Source organism: Cajanus cajan, chromosome 7 (assembly GCF_000230855.2).
Source record: "Cajanus cajan strain Asha chromosome 7, NIPB_CcT2T_4, whole genome shotgun sequence".
Lineage (NCBI taxonomy): Eukaryota > Viridiplantae > Streptophyta > Magnoliopsida > Fabales > Fabaceae > Cajanus > Cajanus cajan.
Window position 1 is genome coordinate 49,328,582 of NC_138523.1, and position 19,548 is coordinate 49,348,129.

At 34.3% G+C, this 19,548-nt stretch overlaps 1 protein-coding gene and 1 long non-coding RNA gene across 4 annotated transcripts; one reads left to right on the top strand and one right to left on the bottom strand.

The window, feature by feature from the left end:
* Positions 1-567: 567 nt before the first annotated feature.
* LOC109818725 (transcriptional activator DEMETER) lies at positions 568-12,762 on the top strand. 3 transcript variants are annotated; one of them, XM_020384250.3, is made up of 21 exons: positions 568-955; positions 1,315-1,524; positions 2,550-3,250; positions 3,912-5,393; positions 5,469-5,825; positions 6,313-6,403; positions 6,527-7,967; positions 8,046-8,125; positions 8,253-8,337; positions 8,432-8,523; positions 8,603-8,671; positions 8,761-8,797; positions 8,926-9,008; positions 9,952-10,389; positions 10,588-10,624; positions 10,712-10,769; positions 10,990-11,129; positions 11,220-11,285; positions 11,393-11,507; positions 11,602-11,640; positions 12,302-12,762. In XM_020384250.3, exons 3-21 carry the CDS (start codon positions 2,560-2,562, stop codon positions 12,412-12,414), a joined length of 5,514 nt encoding a protein of 1,837 aa, XP_020239839.1. In that variant the 5' UTR covers positions 568-955; positions 1,315-1,524; positions 2,550-2,559; the 3' UTR covers positions 12,415-12,762. The 3 variants fall into 3 exon arrangements, with proteins under 3 accessions (XP_020239839.1, XP_082916094.1, XP_082916093.1); XM_083059968.1 differs by having other exon boundaries at positions 1,315-1,508; XM_083059967.1 differs by having other exon boundaries at positions 568-950.
* LOC145949589 (uncharacterized) lies at positions 6,105-17,569 on the bottom strand. Its single transcript, XR_014427935.1, has 4 exons — positions 17,130-17,569; positions 16,240-16,436; positions 9,937-12,545; positions 6,105-8,694 (listed from the first exon to the last, which is right to left on the bottom strand). It is a non-coding gene; the product is annotated as an uncharacterized LOC145949589 (long non-coding RNA).
* Positions 17,570-19,548: the final 1,979 nt, after the last annotated feature.

Sequence of the window (19,548 nt, forward strand, 5' to 3'; positions counted from 1 at the left end):
TAATAACTATAACTTAAAATTAAAGTATGAAGATTAAAAAAATCATAAATACAACAAAATAAGAGAAGTTTCAAAGAATTGTTTGATACTACTCTTCTCATCCAACAATTACAATTTAAGGTTTCTACACTCAAATTAAGAATAACCATAAATGTATCACTTTTTATACAATTTGACTAAAATAATTTCACTCTCTCAAATAACACATTATTTTTAGTTGCAATAATTAAATAATCTATGAAAGAATAAATTAGAAAAAAATTATTATTATATTAAAAGTCAGAACATCAGTCATTTTGAAACGTTTTTTAAATGTTAAAATTATAATAAATTTAGGATAGAGGAAGAATTAATTAATGAAAAATAATTAAAAATAAAAAAATTATCAAATAACTCTCAAAATATAAATTTATAAATAAATAAATAAAAATAGTGGCACGAAAATTGAACACAGTCATGCAAATTATCTCAACCCTATACGAAAATCAAAAATTATACTCATGTATGTTGACCGAGTATATGAATACAAGTGTAGTATCATCCAAATTAGATTTTTGTAACCAGTGAGCAAAACAATTAATACTGTAGTAACTCAAATTCTGAAAACATGAGATGAGATCACTGTAGTAAATGTTATAAAATATGGCCTGAAAGGGTAGGGACAACTCGATTCTCTGTTTCGTAAAGTCATTAATGGGTATGAGAATAAAAACAGAAGCAAAAGCCTTGCAGAAGCAAAAGATAAAAACCATTAATGGAGGGTGTGAGTGCTCAATTAAGATTCTTTTACACAAAGGGTGTTCCAAACTAACATGTTCTATTTTTAATATTATTTTAATCTACCGTTTTCTTATGTTTCTCCACCCTTGTTTCTCTCTCAAAGACCACTATGTTTCCATCAGACATTGACTATACCTTAAGTATTCTGAGGTGCTCACTACGGCAGATCGGTGAGGTGCAAAAGTACATTCTTTTTTAATACCCATTTTGCATTCATGTTCTACTTAGTATAAAATTAACAAAATTAAAACATGTTTTTACGTGTATCCTTCATTTCAAAGATTCTGCAGATTCTGGTTTATCATTGTCAATTGTGACAAAATCCCATATATTTAAATCGGATTTTACTCAGTCAATATAGTCAGATTCAGAATCACTCATAAAATACTTGTTTTGATAGCGTGCTACACACCTGTGCCTCAACTTTTAGTTTTCATGTTCAAGACATTCATTTCAGCATTAAAGCAGGCCAACATGCCTTGGGGGAGTTTTTATTTTTGTTATTTAATATGTTGTTATGTTGTAATATTGCAGCAGCTATGGTGAGGAATGTGTTGGAAGGTTGGCTTTATACAATGGGTTAAAACTGAAAATTCTATTAATACATCCGGATTTCTATTATTCTGGGACAAATTTAGAGGTAGAATACAGTTACTACTGAAGTTGTATAACTTGTAGCTTTAGCCTACACAATTCAGATAATAAAGCTTTGAAATTTCTTCAGATAGGTGAGCAACATAGCAGGTGAGGTCCTCTATTGGGATCTTTATTTCACTTTTTACATTTTTTTTTTTTTTCTGAGATCCATCAGCAGTTGTTGATTCTCTATAGCTGAATACTTGCCAGTTGGTGTGATCATTAATCATTTCTTTGAATATCTTACATATTATGTTGAAAGTCTGTTCAGAATATAATTAGGAATAATACAAATAACCTTGTTAGTAGTTAACACCTGATGAATATTTGTTTAGGCTTGAAATGTTCTGCGAGTTGAAATTGTCTTCTGGGGTTTTTTGAGTTGGTTATTGGCTTTTGTGTTAAGGGCATTGCTTGTTGATCAATTACTTAATGTAGAACCTAAAATGACCATTCAACACCCTTGATTTACAATCCTACCACGCATCAGCATATGCATCAACCAATCTTACCTCTACTTGTTTATCCTCTTCATTTTTGTGCATATCATTCTTGGTCTTTCACAATTGACTTTTCTACACGCAATGTTTCATTTCTAGTAACATCGGCATATGCAATATTTGATATATGTATGAAATTTTATCCATGATAATAACATCTAATTGTTGGACAAGTTAAAGTGTTACTTCAGATGTGGAACTAGGCCATGATGTGGTGGTATATAGCATATAGTTCAGGATGATGAGAATGAAGCTCAACATTTTCTTCTATGTTAATCATTTCAGTGTATTGGATATAGCTCGTTGAATTGTAGTTGACAATACTAAACTGGCTTAGGAAACACGTATATAGTTGAGATTAACAGAGTTAGCGATGTATTGAAATGGAAAATCAAAGTCTTTTTTCTAGCCTGCCTGTTTTTTTTCTAGGCCATTCCATCTGTGCTTGTTGATCAGTTGCCACCTTGCCTTTTCACCCTAACAATGTGTTAGTTATTATTAGGAGTATGAATCGTCTTATTGGCCTGTACAAGTTACACTTATATACCTTATCTAGAATATTAGTATAATTAGCGTATTGGGTTATATGTTTTCTATCACATTCATATCATATACCTTTCCCGGTAATTTCAGGCTTTCAATAATGAACATGGGAAAACAACTTTTGGGTCAAGATGAGAAACAATTTGAAATGAAGAATACATGGGTGCCCATCACCCTTGAGAAGCTCGATCTACTAAGATCTAATACACCATCAGACTGGCCAGTGAACCAAATGAGAAGAGCAAATTATCAAGAAAATCCTGTGCCTGGAAGTGATTACATGAAAGAGAAGCTAAAGCATTACCAAGGTCCAAATCAGAATCTCCATCTACTAGGACAAACAGGCCGAACTGGGGAGATCAAAACTTTTGATAGCAACTTGGTAGATAGAAATAGTGTTCTTGATCACATTCCAGGCTCCTACACTCAGCCGTGGCACTATGATAGCAATGGTTCAAACAGTAATACCTTGGAACTATTGCTCAAGAAGAGCGCAACTAATATAGCTTCTGCTGACAGGAATTTGGATGCAAGCATTAACATGTCAGCAAGAAATCCACTGCTACCAAATTCTTATTCTCAGGCTAGCAGTGATGTTAGTGATCCCTATGCAGGTGCACAAAGACGCAATATCCATTCAGCTTCAGACATTGTGTTTAAAGAAGCAAATCGACTTCTGTTTCCAAATAGGAATTCTGAATTCAGCGACAGTATCTCTAGCAGCTTGCTCAACAATGACAATCATTGTTCAGTCCCAAGCCAACTGGAGGGCATCTTTGAGATACCCTATGGTAACTTCCTTTTTTCTGCAATTCAAATTCAGAGAAATCTTGGCAATTATAATCCCTTTCTAATGTTATCTAGCTGTTTGAAACACAATGAAGTTTAGACAACTGAACCAGGAACACATTACTATTCAACTGCATGTCACGTCTAGCCACACAAACTTGAATTAATTAATAAATTTGATAATGAACTGAATCTATAGGCCCCATAATAGATGGTTTGCATAAATAATTTAATATCCAGGGATTATACCAGTAATTCAACACAAATTCATTTCTACTCCAATAATTGAAACTTTTGCAACAATGCAATGGAAGATTGGTGAAAAGTTTCAGTACTGTTTATTCAAAGTAACCCAAAAGACATTGGATGTTCAGAAAGTGAGAGTGATAGTTCTTTTAAAAAAAACATGAATTTATAACATTGATAATGAGAGTAGACAATAGTTTTCTTTAATAATTAGTTGGTTTATTTTTCTACATTGTTAATATCTGGTGCTGATACACCTCACACAAGTTATGTAGTAAGCAGCAAAGAGACCATGATAAAGATTGTGATTACAAACACAAAATAAACTCCATTTCTTTTGGCTGTTTAAACAATACATTATTGCGCCCATTATGATTTCAGCAATTGATTGGTGAATCACTTAAACTGCTTTTACAGGTGAATCATATCTTAATTATAATCTGAACTACGTGCCAATGGCGGGAGCTGATGCCACTGCTAGTTTTACCAACACTCTCCAATCAGTACCAAAAATGATGGATCAACTCAAATTTGTGGACAACCAGTTTTGTACAATACCAGATTACATAATAGCTGAAAGCACAAATCAGGAAAAAGAGAAACAAAAAGACTTTATTGCTTTCGCAGAGAACGAAGTTCAGGAATATGGCGATGGGCTTCTACAGCAAATTGTAGATTCATCATCTGCAGTTATTTCTACAGCATGCGGGGATCAAAAGGGTTCTGACGACATCTTTGGCAAGGTAAGTGACCTGGGTTTTGACCTCAACAAGACACCTGAGCAGAAAGCACCCCAACGAAGAAAGCATAGGCCAAAAGTAATTGTAGAGGGCAAGCCCAAAAGAACACCAAAGTCTGCAACTCAGAAGACACAGAATAAGGAGAAACCAAAGAAAAAGAGAAAGAATGTCCCAAAAACTGCAGCAACACCACAGACTGATGTTATAGAAGAAAGTGTTGATTCTACCGTTGCAACTAAAAAATCCTGCAGGAAAGCACTAAATTTTGACTTGGAACATAGTAAATATGAAAGCCAGAGCAGAATAGGTTGCCCACAGGAGATCTGCCATAAAACTGAGAAAGCTTTCAATACCACTTCAGACCACAAGGCCAAAGGGATGCTGGGTAGAGCAACTATAACCTATGGTACAAACTCAGTTTTACTGATCAGCTCGTGGGATGAACTTGCAGTAGAAAATCAACGACCCAGAAACACAGACAATAATACACTTCTACTGCATGAAAAACCAACTAATAATTACTGGTCAGAAAGGAAATCAACCACAGCCTTGTCAGTAACTATAGAAGAACCACAGATAGAAAATTTTCCTGTCACTGATGATCGTCAGGCTCAAGGAAATTGTGATTTGTACCAGGAGGGAAATAATGGATGTATGCAGCAATATGTTCATGCCAAGGAATTTGACAACATCCTATTTCAATCAGAAAGATGTTTTGAAAACTCCCAGAAGACTGGAGAACCAATTTGTCAGAATACCCTTCAGTTGGTGCCTAACATCCTCTCCAATTCCAATAAAGCAAAGGGTTCCAAAAGAAAATATTGCAAGAGGACTGAGAACCAACATGACTCAGCCACAAACTCATTTCATACTTCCTTCTGCCAAAAGACTTTACAAGCAGATGGAAATTTAAAAAATGCAGCTCCTGACAAAGATGTCATTAAAATGCAGAAGATTAAAAAACCTCAAAATAGATGCAGTGCAAAAGTCAGTCGAAGGTCTTCCAGCCAAAAAATGTCTAAAGAGAATCCACAGAACTCGCGAAAAAGAGGTAAAAAAGGATTTCAATCACAGTCTAATGAAGAAATGCCAAATATCTGCATTGAAAGTAATAGATTTGTAGAGCAGCAAAACAAAGGAACCAGCATTGATATCTCAGGTAATCCGTGTTTTATAAAAAAAATGAAGTTTTCAGTAAACATATAGTAATAGTTATCTGTTTCTTAATTTTCAGAGGAACCAGACCAGATATATTCTGCACTGATAGATGAGATAATTTGTCAACTGAATGGTCTCGAACTTGGGGAGAGCAACATACCAAAGATGGAAGGACAAAAGGCACTTGTCCCGTATAATGGAGATCGGTCAGTTGTACCCTTCCAGGAATTTGAATTAGCTAAAAAACTTAAACCAAGGCCTAAAGTGGACCTTGACCAAGAAACAGAGAGAACCTGGAAACTATTGATGGGCAAAGGAGGAAGTGAAGGCCCTGAAGGAACTGACTTGGAAAAAGAGAAGTGGTGGGAAGAAGAAAGAAATGTTTTTCATGGACGAGTTGATTCCTTCATTGCACGGATGCATCTTATTCAAGGTAAAATACATCATACACAAACATCAAGCCCAAAACATGCAGATACTGTACGCACTCAAGACAGACATTTTATTACTTTCTATAATATCTAAAACATTTCTGTTACTCTGAAAATAATAACAATTAAGAGTCAACTACTCATTATAAAGCTCTTGGACATATTAAAATGTGTTGGAATTAACAGTTTAGGTAGGGAAGAGAGAAAAAATGACTAATGTGGTACAATACCTAGCTTAATACTCCTGCCATAATAATAATTAGGTTGAATACTACTACTACTAGCACAAGCCTGCTTATATTAAGATTAATAACTGTAACATTCTAACAGCATCTAAAGGTACCCAGCTATAAATAGACAACAAAATCCTCTTTAGTAACAGACCTTCGCCATACAGAGATCAATGATTTATTAAAATATTCAATTGATTCCTAAATTATTCACTTGTCACTATATATTTACAAAATCATTTATACATCTACTTTGCAGGAGATAGACGATTTTCAAAGTGGAAAGGATCTGTTGTTGACTCGGTGATAGGTGTTTTCCTCACTCAGAATGTTTCAGACCATCTTTCAAGGTAAGATAAATATCAGTGATAGGTGTTCTCCCCACTTAGGATGCTTCACCAAAATTGCCAACGCTAGAACAAGGTGATGTGCAACCCAACAAAAAATTTATGCTTTTTTTCCTTTCTTTGCAGCTCTGCCTTCATGTCTCTAGCATCAAGGTTTCCTCTTCAGTCAAAAAGCAGCAAGAAATCATATGATGTTGACACAAAAACATTGCTTGAAGAAGCAGAACTCTGCATAGTAAACCCAGCTGATACAATAACATCGTATGGATTTCATACATTAAATCAACCAACCTATCATCTTGGCTTTGAGAAACCATATCATGCAACAGAGCTTTGGAGAGACAGTGAAACATCAAGGACAAAAGGGAGCCTAATAAAGCCAAATAATCAGGGCTCAGAGGAAGAATTTTTATCATCCCAAGATTCTCTTGATTCCTCAATTACTCAAGATGCCAGAATTAGATCCTCCTCAGTATCCAATTCAGAATCAGAAGGACTTGACTGCAGGTGTGAACCCAGAAAGACTCAGTTTTTAATGTCAACAAATTCTTTACAGGTAGGAAAGACCACAATGTTCCAGGAATTTTACAACAGTGTAAATGGTGTGTCACTGTTTGAGGAGAGAAATAAAGATGGACAGCTGCATCCAGCAGAGCATGTGAAACAAAATTGTAGAACAGGCAGAAACAATAGTCCCTATGTCTGCTCAGAATATAGTCATCCTAGCAACTATGCTTATCCACCAAAGCAACTACCTGTAGTTCCTTCAACTGACTACAGGTTATATTACTCAGACACACAAGGGTTGAAGAATTTTCAAATGAATGGTGGAGAGTTTTCTTGGACTGAAACTGTTTCTGTGCACAGTGAATTCCAGGACAACAATTGTTGGATATTTGGCAATAGGAAAGTGGGAGATAGAGCAGATAAAACCCCAGAGATGCAGTATGGAAGTGAAACACTAGGGTCTCTAGAGTTGCCAACAATCAGCCCTTATCGACCATTAGGCAAGCATTTAGTCATTCCACAAGATACTTCTCAATTTGGATCTCATATAAACTATAATCAAGCATCACCTAATCATCATCTTGTCAGTCAGAAATCCTTAGAATCAGAAAGCAGCGCATTTACAAAGTCATTAAATAGTTCTCGCATATTGGGCAGAGGTCAAGATGATGTAGTTTATGACAGCTGCAATATTCCTAAGTATGCAGAAGGTCTTGACAGTGAAAAAATTATATCTGCAGCAAACAGCAAAGGATGCTCCGAAAATAGTAATGCCAAATCAATTCCACAGAAGCAAGTTCATTCATCCAACCCTGGTGATAAAAAGAGAAAAATCAAGGTTTCAAAAGCAAGGAAAGCAAAACCTGAGACCGATAAAAAGCATGGATGCGACTGGGACAAACTAAGAAAGGAGGTACAGGTAAATGGGACAGAGATAGAAAGAAGCACAGATACAATGGATTCACTGGACTATGAAGCAGTAAGATGTGCCTCTGTTAAAGAGATATCAAAAACTATCAAAGAACGAGGGATGAACAACATGCTAGCAGAACGAATCAAAGTATGTTCAACGCAACTTTATGTGGAATACTGATTTTTGGCCAAAATATGCTTAGAAAAGGATTCTGTTATATTTCAGGAATTCCTGGACAGATTGGTTACCGACCATGGAAGCATTGATCTAGAATGGTTACGACATGTTCCCCAAGACAAAGTAAAGTAAGCCGTTTTATTTCTTCTATCACCATTCATCAGTGTCCTTAATTCCTATCCCAAAGTCACCAGGTAGCAGAAACTGACAGCATATAATGTAAATTAACCATGTTTCTATGTTTTTCAAATGCAGGGAGTATCTGCTAAGCATTCGAGGATTAGGGCTAAAAAGTGTGGAATGTGTACGGCTTCTGACACTTCATCATATGGCTTTCCCAGTAAGGCTCATTTGGATTCCATTAACTGATTATAACCAATGCAAATCACTAAAAATCCTTGCAATAACATGTTGCCATGAATCATGTCTTCAAGGTTGACACCAATGTTGGAAGGATAGCCGTTAGACTTGGATGGGTCCCTCTCCAACCACTTCCTGAAACACTTCAGTTACACCTCCTTGAATTGTAAGTATCTTTTGCCCAAACCTGAGAGGATATAAACATGTCATCATCGATAGGAAGTGCTAACCACTGTGCCATGTAGGTATCCAGTGCTGGAATCAGTTCAGAAGTATCTTTGGCCCAGATTGTGTAAACTCGATCAAAGAACCTTGTAAAATCATAACCCCCCAAAATCTGCATTAGAAATTATTACTTTAATATGATAGCTAAATCTCTAACAGATATATAAATGGGATGCAGGTATGAGCTACACTACCAGATGATTACGTTTGGGAAGGTATGCATAATTCCTTTTCACATTTAGTGCAACATTCAGAAAAAAGGCATGACAAATTTTTAGAACTAGTTTTTGCTTCACGAGCCTGAAATAGGAGGTTAAATGTAATTCATGCTCTAAATATGCAGGTTTTCTGCACAAAGAAAAAACCAAATTGCAATGCATGCCCAATGCGAGCAGAGTGCAGGCACTTTGCAAGTGCTTTTGCAAGGTTAGCTACTCTATACACTTCCATCAACACAAAATGCATGCAAAGCTATATATCAAACCATTTAGATTCTTGAGACACAAGAATCAAGTCACAAATGTCAGTAAAATTACAATTGAGACTTTAAATCCGTAGCCAATTCAAAGAAATACAACCAAACATGTAAAAACTAAAATAAAAAAAATAAAAAAATAAAAAAAAAACCGTTGTTAAATGAAAGAATCAAAAATCAAGGAAACAGAGCAAGGACAAACAAAGCCGAAGGTTTTTAGTTTATAATGTAGCTGGACTAAAAATCATATCCAGATGTTTAATAAGTTGGCAGGTCCAATTGCAGATCTGAAAACAAAATTAGCAGAGAAATTAGTTATTTTATATCAATTATCATGCAAATCAACTCCTAAACATTTTTCAGTTCTTACAAACTTATTTAAACCCCTCTTAATGCCCAGAATCCCCATCGTGCATCCTTTACTCCCCCTCCCCCCCCCCCCCCCAAAAAAAAAAAAAGTGCTTTACATGTATTTCCATGTACCTTTACCAACTTTTTCTTCTCAATGTTGTTTCCAGTTTCCAATTTAAATCTCAGATATAGAACCCCGTACTATTCATTTCAGCACTACATTTTGAATACTGTTGCAGTCAGTTTAGAAAATCAATTGCAAACCCACAATGGTTTGATCCCTTTATAGTGAAATTTGTTCTGGACTCTTGATGCCAAGCCAATGAATGAAACCAATTTACTATCACAAGGATGACAGATCCAGAATTTTGTCATCTCCTCATCTCCAAAATAGATCCAATGTGCCAGAGTCAAATTTAGTGCCTCAAATTCAAAAGTTCACAGAAGAAATCATATGTTTTTTCAACTGCATAGTTCTAGCATATAGTGTATGAGGGACTTATTTTATTTTTATATAAGCCAACTAACCTTTTTATTCCTCAGTGCACGGCTTGCCTTGCCTGGACCAGAAGAGAAGGGCATCGTAAGTATGCATGTTCCCATTGCAGCTGAGAGAAACTATTTTGTCAATAAGAACCCTGTGGTCCTACCTCTCCTTGAGAACAACTTGAGCAGAGAAGTAAGTCCGGAAAGTGGGCAGTGTGAACCAATTATTGAAGAACCAGCAACACCAGAACAAGTGTGGACAGAGGCAGGAGAAAGTGACATTGAGGACTTTTTTAGGGAGGATCCTGATGAAATTATTTCCATTGAGCTCAATACCAAAGAGTCAACAACAAATATACAGAACCTCTTGCAAGAATACAATGAGCATCATGAAGGTGACATGTCTAAGGCACTTGTTGCCTTGACTTCACATTCTGCTTCTATTCCTACACCAAAACTGAAGAATGTGAGTAGGCTAAGAACAGAACACCAAGTGTAAGTACTAAGTATTTTGTCATTGCTTGTAACAGCATAAATCTTGCCAGAAAAACAAATCTAACTAAAAACTTAAAATAGTCTTCATTTTTGTTTTAAAGTTGAGAAAACTATTTAAGTGACCAGCCTAGAAAAATCAACTTGTGGCATAATTAGAAATCTAAATGATGCTTTCTAACACCTTCCTGGTTGATGCAGATATGAACTTCCAGATTCACATCCTCTCTTGGAAAACGTCAGTTATTTTTTTCTTTAAAATGAAACATTCAGTTATCAGCTTGCATAATTTTTCTTATGTTGGTTTGATTACTAAACTCTACAGATGGATAAACGGGAACCTGATGACCCAAGCCCATATCTTCTTGCAATATGGACACCAGGTTAGCAAAAGACACTTGAAATAATATCAATTAGTGAACATATGACAGCAAGCAGCATTAGTCTCCAAAAACTACCTTTTTACTAATATCAATTCATAACAGAAAGATTAGAAAGTGAATGTTAAGCACATGCAAGATTATTATTATTATTTTTATATTAGGTAAAAGTCAAAGAACATCACCATCAATCACACATCTATATATTGACATTGAACACTAGGTGAGACTGCAAATTCTGTTCAACCACCAGAAAGAAGGTGTGGATCCCAAGACTCAACCAACTTGTGCAGCGACAACACATGCTTTTCATGCAACAGCATTAGGGAAGTCAGTTCACAAACAGTTAGAGGAACACTTCTGGTAAAGACTAATTTGTGGATTCAGAAAGATGAAAACATTATTTTCTTGAGTTTCATTTTTCTTTAACTAACTCAGACATTACACATATAGATACCTTGTAGGACAGCAACTAGGGGAAGCTTTCCATTGAATGGGACTTACTTTCAAGTTAATGAGGTATGTGTGATCAAGGCTTTGTTAATATTTGATAATCATAGCAAGTCTACCCTCATTTTAAATTTCAGTACTCACCAAGTTTCATAAACATTTTATCATGATGAAAGCTATTTGCGGATCATGCATCCAGTGTTCAACCCATTGATATCCCTAGGGAATGGATATGGAATTTGCCAAGGAGGACGGTATATTTTGGGACCTCTGTAACATCAATTTTCAGAGGTACAAAACTCTATATGCTCACCTACATTTTTATTCTAGACCAGTTTATCAAATAAGGCAAAATGTACTCACTACAAATACTCATGTCTACTAGGCCTCTCAACCCAAGAAATTCAGCATTGCTTTTGGAGAGGTATGAAGACTAGATATTTATTTTCTTTTGCCATGATAGACATTCTGATAACATAGGAAGGAATAAAAGTATAAAACCTTTCAACTACTTGTCTCAAAAGAAATGTGGTATACTAAAATCTAAATTACCAAACATAAACTCATTGAGAATTGCAATTTGCGAGTAGCATACATATTCAGCACACAATTGAAATAAAGCGATGGATTTGCAATGGTATGATAAAAAGAGTAATACACCAGTTACCTCTTACAACTGATCAACAAATCATTATCAGAAGCCAATACACCATGGGGCAAAACTAGGAACTCTAGGTTTAACAAAATTTTCATAACTGTCAAACATCAAAATTTAGGAAAATGACAAATAACATTACAAGCAATTGTCATAATATTTATACTGCCATGTTAAACCATCCCATACACCTACAAGTAATTCCAAAAGCATGTAATTAACTTCTCCAATATAAAGATTAATCCAAATGCATCCGTGTGTATCATCATTTCCGAGTGACCCAATATCAGACTAGTCAACCAATATAGTTTCCGGAAATATATTGAGCATCACTATACATGTTTCAATCAATGATTAGTTCCCATTTGCATCTACAAGTATCAGTGTTCAATCTTGTAATGGCTATTAACAATTTGATGCTTCATTTCAGGATTTCTTTGTGTCAGGGGATTTGATCAAAAGGAACGCGCACCCCGGCCCCTTCAGGCCCGATTTCATTTTACAGCAAGTAGGTTAGTAAAGACAGAAAAAAGACGAGATTAATGAGACATGTTGCAGAGATACGTACCAGAAAAAAGCTAATCTTGAAGATCAAACTTTCTAAGACCTAAGATGATTGCTGCCTGAGTGACAGGATTGATTAGCATGCTTCACACCTTCAACTAGTCTTTTTTCTAACATGAAACAAATATACAGCATGTTATAAAGAAGAAGAGTTTTCAGTTTAGGATATGAAATCCCATAACAAGTGGGATTGACCTGTAAATCATCTCTATTCAAACATGAAACAGTCATTCATTAAAAACATGTTGACATTATATTAAATCAATTGTAGCAATTGCTTTATAATCAATAGAAGTAGTCAAAGATAATGAAAAGAAATTTCAGAAATCAATCACAAAAGTTTATTACTTTATGTCAAGTAGTTTTGATTATTTTCCTACGCTATATATATATATATATATATATATGTGATCAAAAATATAACAAGCAGCAGAACAATAAATGTACCTCATATTTAAATAACCAAACAACCACTCGAGAGAGATTCATAATTCAAGGAAAAATTTTAAGCACGAGTACATAATGAGAAATTCAGCTCATTTTAATTATGCACGAATTCAATTCAACAACCAAAGGTCGTCTTACAAATACCAAACCCAATCCTTCAAACAATAATTCTACCAGGATTTTTAAGAAGAAATATTATCGATAGATAAATCTTCCAATTAGCATTCAACATACCAGAGTTTTATTTTTACATAGAAATTACCAATGGACAGGTCCATTCAAAGATTTGATACAACAAAAGCAAATCAAATTTGTAATGCAAGAGCAACAGTACAGAAATTTCCTTCTGATTATACTGCAGCTATTACTAACTGACATACATAGCCAATGTTTTCATTCCCATCCATCCCTCCCCTTACTACACAGTCTGAAAGTGTGCAAAAAAAAATACAAGGAAATTAATGGAAACAAAACAGGACAGCGGTGCTTTTCCATCAGGTATTATTATAGCTGTCAAAATGAGTTACAACCCATGAGACAACACAACTCATGGACAGGTTGAGTAGCAAAAACAAAAAAATCAACTTGAAAGCACCCCATGTTATGGCTCAACCAACTGCAGGTTAAATCCAGTCAACCTGAGACACACAAATTTTCATTTTTTATTTTTCTTTCAATGATATAACATTACATCCATAAACATCCCACAACTACTACATGGCAATGGTGAATTTTTATGGCATTTTATCCTATTTTCTAGATATTGTCTTATTTTTACTCTGTTCTACTTTTTAATTTAGGGAAGTTGAGTCAGCTTAGCTCACCAATTGTTTGGCATTTTTTGGGCTTGCCACAAAGGTGATCAGGGTTGGATTGGCTCACTTTTGAGCTTATCCTGTAGTGAGTGCTAACTTCAATGAGTCAAGTCATCTCGTTTTGACAACTCTAGGCATTAAAGTGCTATTGTAAGAATATGACATAACTACAAGTTTATGGGTCTATTGCTATAAAAGAAGTTGCAAGTCAGAATAGATGCAAATCACAATCTCACTTTAACCTAAAAGGCTAAAACTTCGTTTATTTTGGTTTTTTCAGAGCTATCATATTAAATCTCTATTCAAAACTGGAAGGTTTTAAGTGCGGCAAGGGTAAGAAAACATTAGAAAGAGCCTACCAAAATACAGCATAATTGATTAACCTAACTTCACAAACCTATTTAATTTAAGATCCATCATAACAGAATGTACAAGCCAATACATTAAGCAATTGAATTCAGGAGTCTAAGACAATCCTTCCAGGGAACTACAGTAATTTTAATTTTTGTAAAATACAGAGTACCGAATGTAAACTAATTATTCTTAAGAATGTAGATTTGAGTCTAACTCAATCCTTCATAACCAACTTATAAGATGGGAATTGTCTCAATTTATATATTTTATTTTAGTCATACCACTGCTCAATGTAGGATCTCTAACACGTATCCCTCATGCCTAAAACTAGATATCTCAAACGTAAAATTTGTATGATTGAACATCTACGAGTGGTCTGACATTGATTTGATAGTGAAGGGTACAATAGACCCAACAACAATCATTAGGATAAACTCTGATATCATATCAAAATGTGTAATGGAGTCTAGCTCAACCTTACAAAATTAACTTATAAAATAAGAATTGTCTCCACTCATACATTCTATTTTAGTTTTAGCCGTAACACTAATCACTGTGAGATCTCAACACTTTTACTCAAAAGTGACAAGGGAGGTCCTAGTTGTATATTGTATACTTCACAAATATTTTTCTTTAATTGATATATTGTAAGAAGTTTGAAACATCAAACTAGTACCTGCTGTAGAAAATTTACCATTGCCCAGCAAATTTTAACTTTATATTTCCAAATCTATTATTAATACACCTAGTTCATCCAAGGGGATTAAATTTTTTACCATATATATTCATAACCAAAAAGAAAAATCTTAGCATGGAGTTAAGCAATGGATTCTGTTTTTTTCTCATCAATCAGGTATTTAACATAGCATCCCATTATTAGCACTTATTAACTTATAGATTAATCTCAAAACAATAAAGCCTCATCTCCAAGGTATTAACTTTACTATATTACCTAATTTTTACCTAACCTCACATTTTTAGGACTTATTAACGTACAGATTATTATGAAAAGGATTATGAATTTGTGATAAAGACTTGGGTATTATAGCATTCGTAAGTACCACATCAAGTAGTATGGGATGCTTGGTGAAGTACTTAAGTGGCTTAATTCTCCCCCATGACAGCTAGCTTTTAAGGGAAGATTCCCAAAATGTTTAGATAGTTATCAATTGGTACCAAAGCCGGTTGTCAATGTCTCAAGGAAAGAGATACCCACAACAGGCAATTGGGCTAACTAGAAAGGTTAAACGCATCGTTGCAGAGAGCAACTGCCTGAACATAGCTCTGAAAGACAGTGCTATGATAGGAATCTGGGTATTATGGGGTGTCTAAGTCCCACATCAAGCAGTATGGGATGCTCAAACATCAGTTCTCAGTGCTATGATAGGAATCTGGGTATTATGGGGTGTCTAAGTGCCACATCAAGCAGTATGGGATGCTCAAACATCAGTTCTCCGGACAGTGCTATGATAGGAACTTGGTTATTATGGGGTGGCTAACTCCTACATTGTGTAGTATGGGATGCTCGGTGGAGTACTTAAGTGGCTTGGCTCACCCTCCTTGACAACTAGCTTATTGTTGGCCACTGTATTAGCACCAATATCTAGCAGTTCAAGCAATGGGAGCTTGGCAAACATATGTATGAACCCAAGTTCCATCACAGCTGATGACCAACAGACTCACATGGCCAAATCCAGGTCAAGTGGATGAGGATCAAATGGTGGTGGTTGGTCGACTGAATTGCTCTACAGTTAACATGTTTTCCTTGCTACTTTAAGGGAGGGTTCCCCAAGTGCTTGGATACTTATCAGGTTACTTGAACCTTTAATCAATCTTTCCCTGAATCTTCGTTTTACTAAAAGATGTCATGACAAGAAAATAAGTATGTATGGCTGTAATTCTTCAAATGAAAAATTGCACATACATGTCAGTTACAACAGTACAACCAGCACCTAAGACTAAAACATTAGATCAACAGTATAATAAATGAAATATTTTGCGCAGAAATGGCAAACCCAATCAAGCTAACAGCAATCAATTATATGTTCACATAAGGTAATAAGACACGTTTTCAATTGCTATATCAAAGCCAGCTTCTATTCAAACATAACTGAAAAACACAAGCCTAAGTTCTATATTGTTGAGAGGAAAGCAGAAGATAATTCAGACTGAGGAGGTAGATACTCACAGGATCATTATTCGCTTTGTTTTCATGCAGTCACCAATCAACGACTTTCTAATAAAGGGTAAAGGTCATTTGAGATAAAAACAGAATGAGGTAATGACCTTACCCTCTATTACTAATTAAATAGCGGTAAAGGTCATTTGAGTGCCAAAGGGCAGTGGTATGCTTTGAATTGCTGCAAGAGAGCTCCCTCGTGTCACCTGCTTGAGCAATTTGGATAGTAAGTCACCACACCAGATCATGTGTTAATTTGTGTATGGAGATCAAGTTGCAATGCAACTAAACTCAAATACAAACAACACATTATCGAGTTTAATATTATTATCAATATGAAGGCTTCCCATTTTTTCTACCAAAACAACATTCCCAGTGAGTACGGTAATAAAAAAAATGTTTTTTAATTTTCTGTACTCTCTTCAAAAGTGATAACAAAAGGGGTCAGGTGGTGTGAGGTACCACTGTCTAAGACCCACCGGTTTTCCCCATCTGATGCATCATTACCAGCCATATTTTCATGCACTCATGCAATATTCCGGCACATTCAAATTATCTAATCTCGATTAGTTTTTTTTTTTTTTTACCTCAAATGACCTTACCCTCTATTACATTCCAATTAACAAGAATACAGAAGCAGTGACCGTGATAAAGCATGATTACACCCTAAAACTCAGATGATCTGCAATCAAAATCCTAAATGATTAACAAATTCCAAAGTAAAATCCAAAAAACCTAAGAAATAGAACAAAACAGTTATCTCAGTAAATAGATCCTAATTAACCACAGTCATGTCACGAATTCCACGACTCTCCTTACAAAAATTAAAAAGAAAAACACAGACACAAAAACAAGGAATCAAAGAAGAGAGAATGAACGAAAGGGAGCGCAAGTTTAACTGTAGGGCATCCGAAGACTTTATGCTTCTTTGTCGCGAAGATTTTTCTAGCATCCGAAGTTCCGAACATAGTTGTTATAAAATAAAAGAAAAGAAATGGAAGAATTAGGGTTTGAAATTAAAAATGGAAGAAGAAATGAAGGGAAGGAGAGATAGAGAAGTGTCATTTGCCGCCACTTGTTATTTCCCTCCTTAACTTTTCAAAACAATACTCGTTGTCAAATGCATTATGATTTATGCATGCACCAAAGAAACAACTAACAAACTCTTTATTTTAACCCGTGTGGTTCAGCGGTAGGGGTTGATTCATGCTTAAGCAAGGTCAGGAGTTCGAATCCTGCCTTGTGTATGCAGCCGCGTTAAATCTTGGGGCCAGCTATTCCACCTTTTGAGGTGCCTCCAACGTAGCGAGGAGATTAGTCACTGCTGTCGGTCCTGGATACTCCAGGGACCAACCAAAAAAAAAAAACTCTTTATTTTATTTTATTTTTAGTTACAATAAATCACAGGATTGTTTTCTTAATCCAATGTAAAAAATATATCAAAATTGTACTCCATATTAAATAATTACAAAAATTTATACACATAGTTGGATCAATCACTTGAATTACATATTTTTATAGAATTAATTTGTCATCTTTCATTGATAACTAATTATATTTGTATCATTATGTCACTCAAATAATAATCTTTATATTTTTATGTGCATCATTAGTGCATGACTTATATTTTTTTTATATGAAAGCCAAAATAAAGAGTCTTCAAAGACTATAAAATCTAGGAATGTCTATCTTATTATTATTTTTTTTAAAATATTAACATATGTGTGCTGAAAATGTTGGTTATATAATATTTTTACAACAATTTGTACAACTAAAAGAAAGAAAATAGTTGGAATGTAATAAATATTGTAATGTATAAATAAGCACAAAAAAGTAATATTAATTAGATTCTTATTTTTTTATATTTTTTGTAATTTATTCTCTGGAGTTACAAATTTGTACAATTTTATAAAATATTTGTTATATTTTTATCTTTAAACAATTATATTATATTGTTATTTCATATTAATGTGTATTGGGTTTTAATTTCTATTTATAAAATTTTTTATGATTTCCTTAATCATAAGAATTAAAGTATAATGAGGTGTTGTGTGTAAGAAATGTCATTTTTTTATTTAATAATTGACATTATGCCTTCTATAGTAAATTGTGTTGGTGTTTTATTTCAAACAACCAATAAATTTGTGATGCTAAGACCAATTAATTCATTTTAATGTAAGTGAGGATAGTTGGCTTCCTTTCATAAAAATATTTATTGTTCTTTGGATGAAAGTATTATCAATAATAAGAAATTTTGATGCCTTTTAGCATAAATTATATATGTATTAAGATATTTAATATATTTCGTATGGAAGTAGTAACTTTATATTTTGACTTTTAACTTTGTTAGAAGAAGGCTTTTTATGAAAAATGTTATGTTACACAACTTTATATATATAATTGATTTGGTCAATTTTGATATGTTTAGTTATCATTGGTGTTGAAATTTCATTTGAAGTGAATGTTAGACTATGAGAGGTTGAATTGTTTTATTCTTCGAAAATTAATTCTTTATGAAACTTTGTTCTCCATAAGGTACACTTTTGAATATTTAGACTTAAAAGTATTCTTTTGAAAATAGTTTACGAGTTAACTTGTTTTCACAATAGGATATGCAATTATAGAATACAAGATGCAATAAGATAAGTAAAAAGATAGAGTTAGAGAGATTCCACGCTAATTTTTTATGCTAGCTCACCCTTAATATGAGTCACATCTAGTCCCTACACAAATTTGTGGGATTTTCACTATCACAAACAACTATTAATCAAGAACAACTCAACCACTTGTTGATACAAGAACTTTGTTAAACAGCCACTTGTTGATATTTTCACACTCAACAACTTGTTGAGAAAAATAACCTCGCGTCTATTTGTTATGAGATTACACAACCCCTGTTGCGATTCCTTTCTACCTTCCTACACCTTTGCACACCCAAATCTAGGTGAGAAAGGTTTTACAAAGATAGATTTTGTAACCTTAAACACAACTAAGATTTCAATATGTTCTCCTATTATGGAGCTTCCACCAAGGAAGATCAACATTTATTTTTCTATTACAAGAGTGATACAGAATATAGAAGTGGAGATCTTTAGACGAATTAGAGTATGAAACAAGGATTACAACTTCATAGCTCCTATTTTCATTTATCTTTTTTATCTTACTTGCTTTCAAAATGTAGCCCTAGTCTTAATTTTTATAGTTGTTGAAATAGATTCACTGTGACTAGCTTAGCTTTTAAGCAAAGTTGACATCATTTTACTTTGCCTTTTTTTGGTAGTGATAACTTTTTCTTTAGATAAGGTACCTTTTGAGTAG

Coding starts and splice junctions, on each gene's coding strand:
- LOC109818725 (XM_020384250.3), top strand. CDS start 2,560: ATGAACATGGGAAAACAACTTTTGGGTCAAGATGAGAAACAATTTGAA. Junction 5,826..6,312: donor ACGGATGCATCTTATTCAAG/GTAAAATACATC, acceptor TCTACTTTGCAG/GAGATAGACGATTTTCAAAG. Junction 8,338..8,431: donor TTCATCATATGGCTTTCCCA/GTAAGGCTCATT, acceptor CATGTCTTCAAG/GTTGACACCAATGTTGGAAG.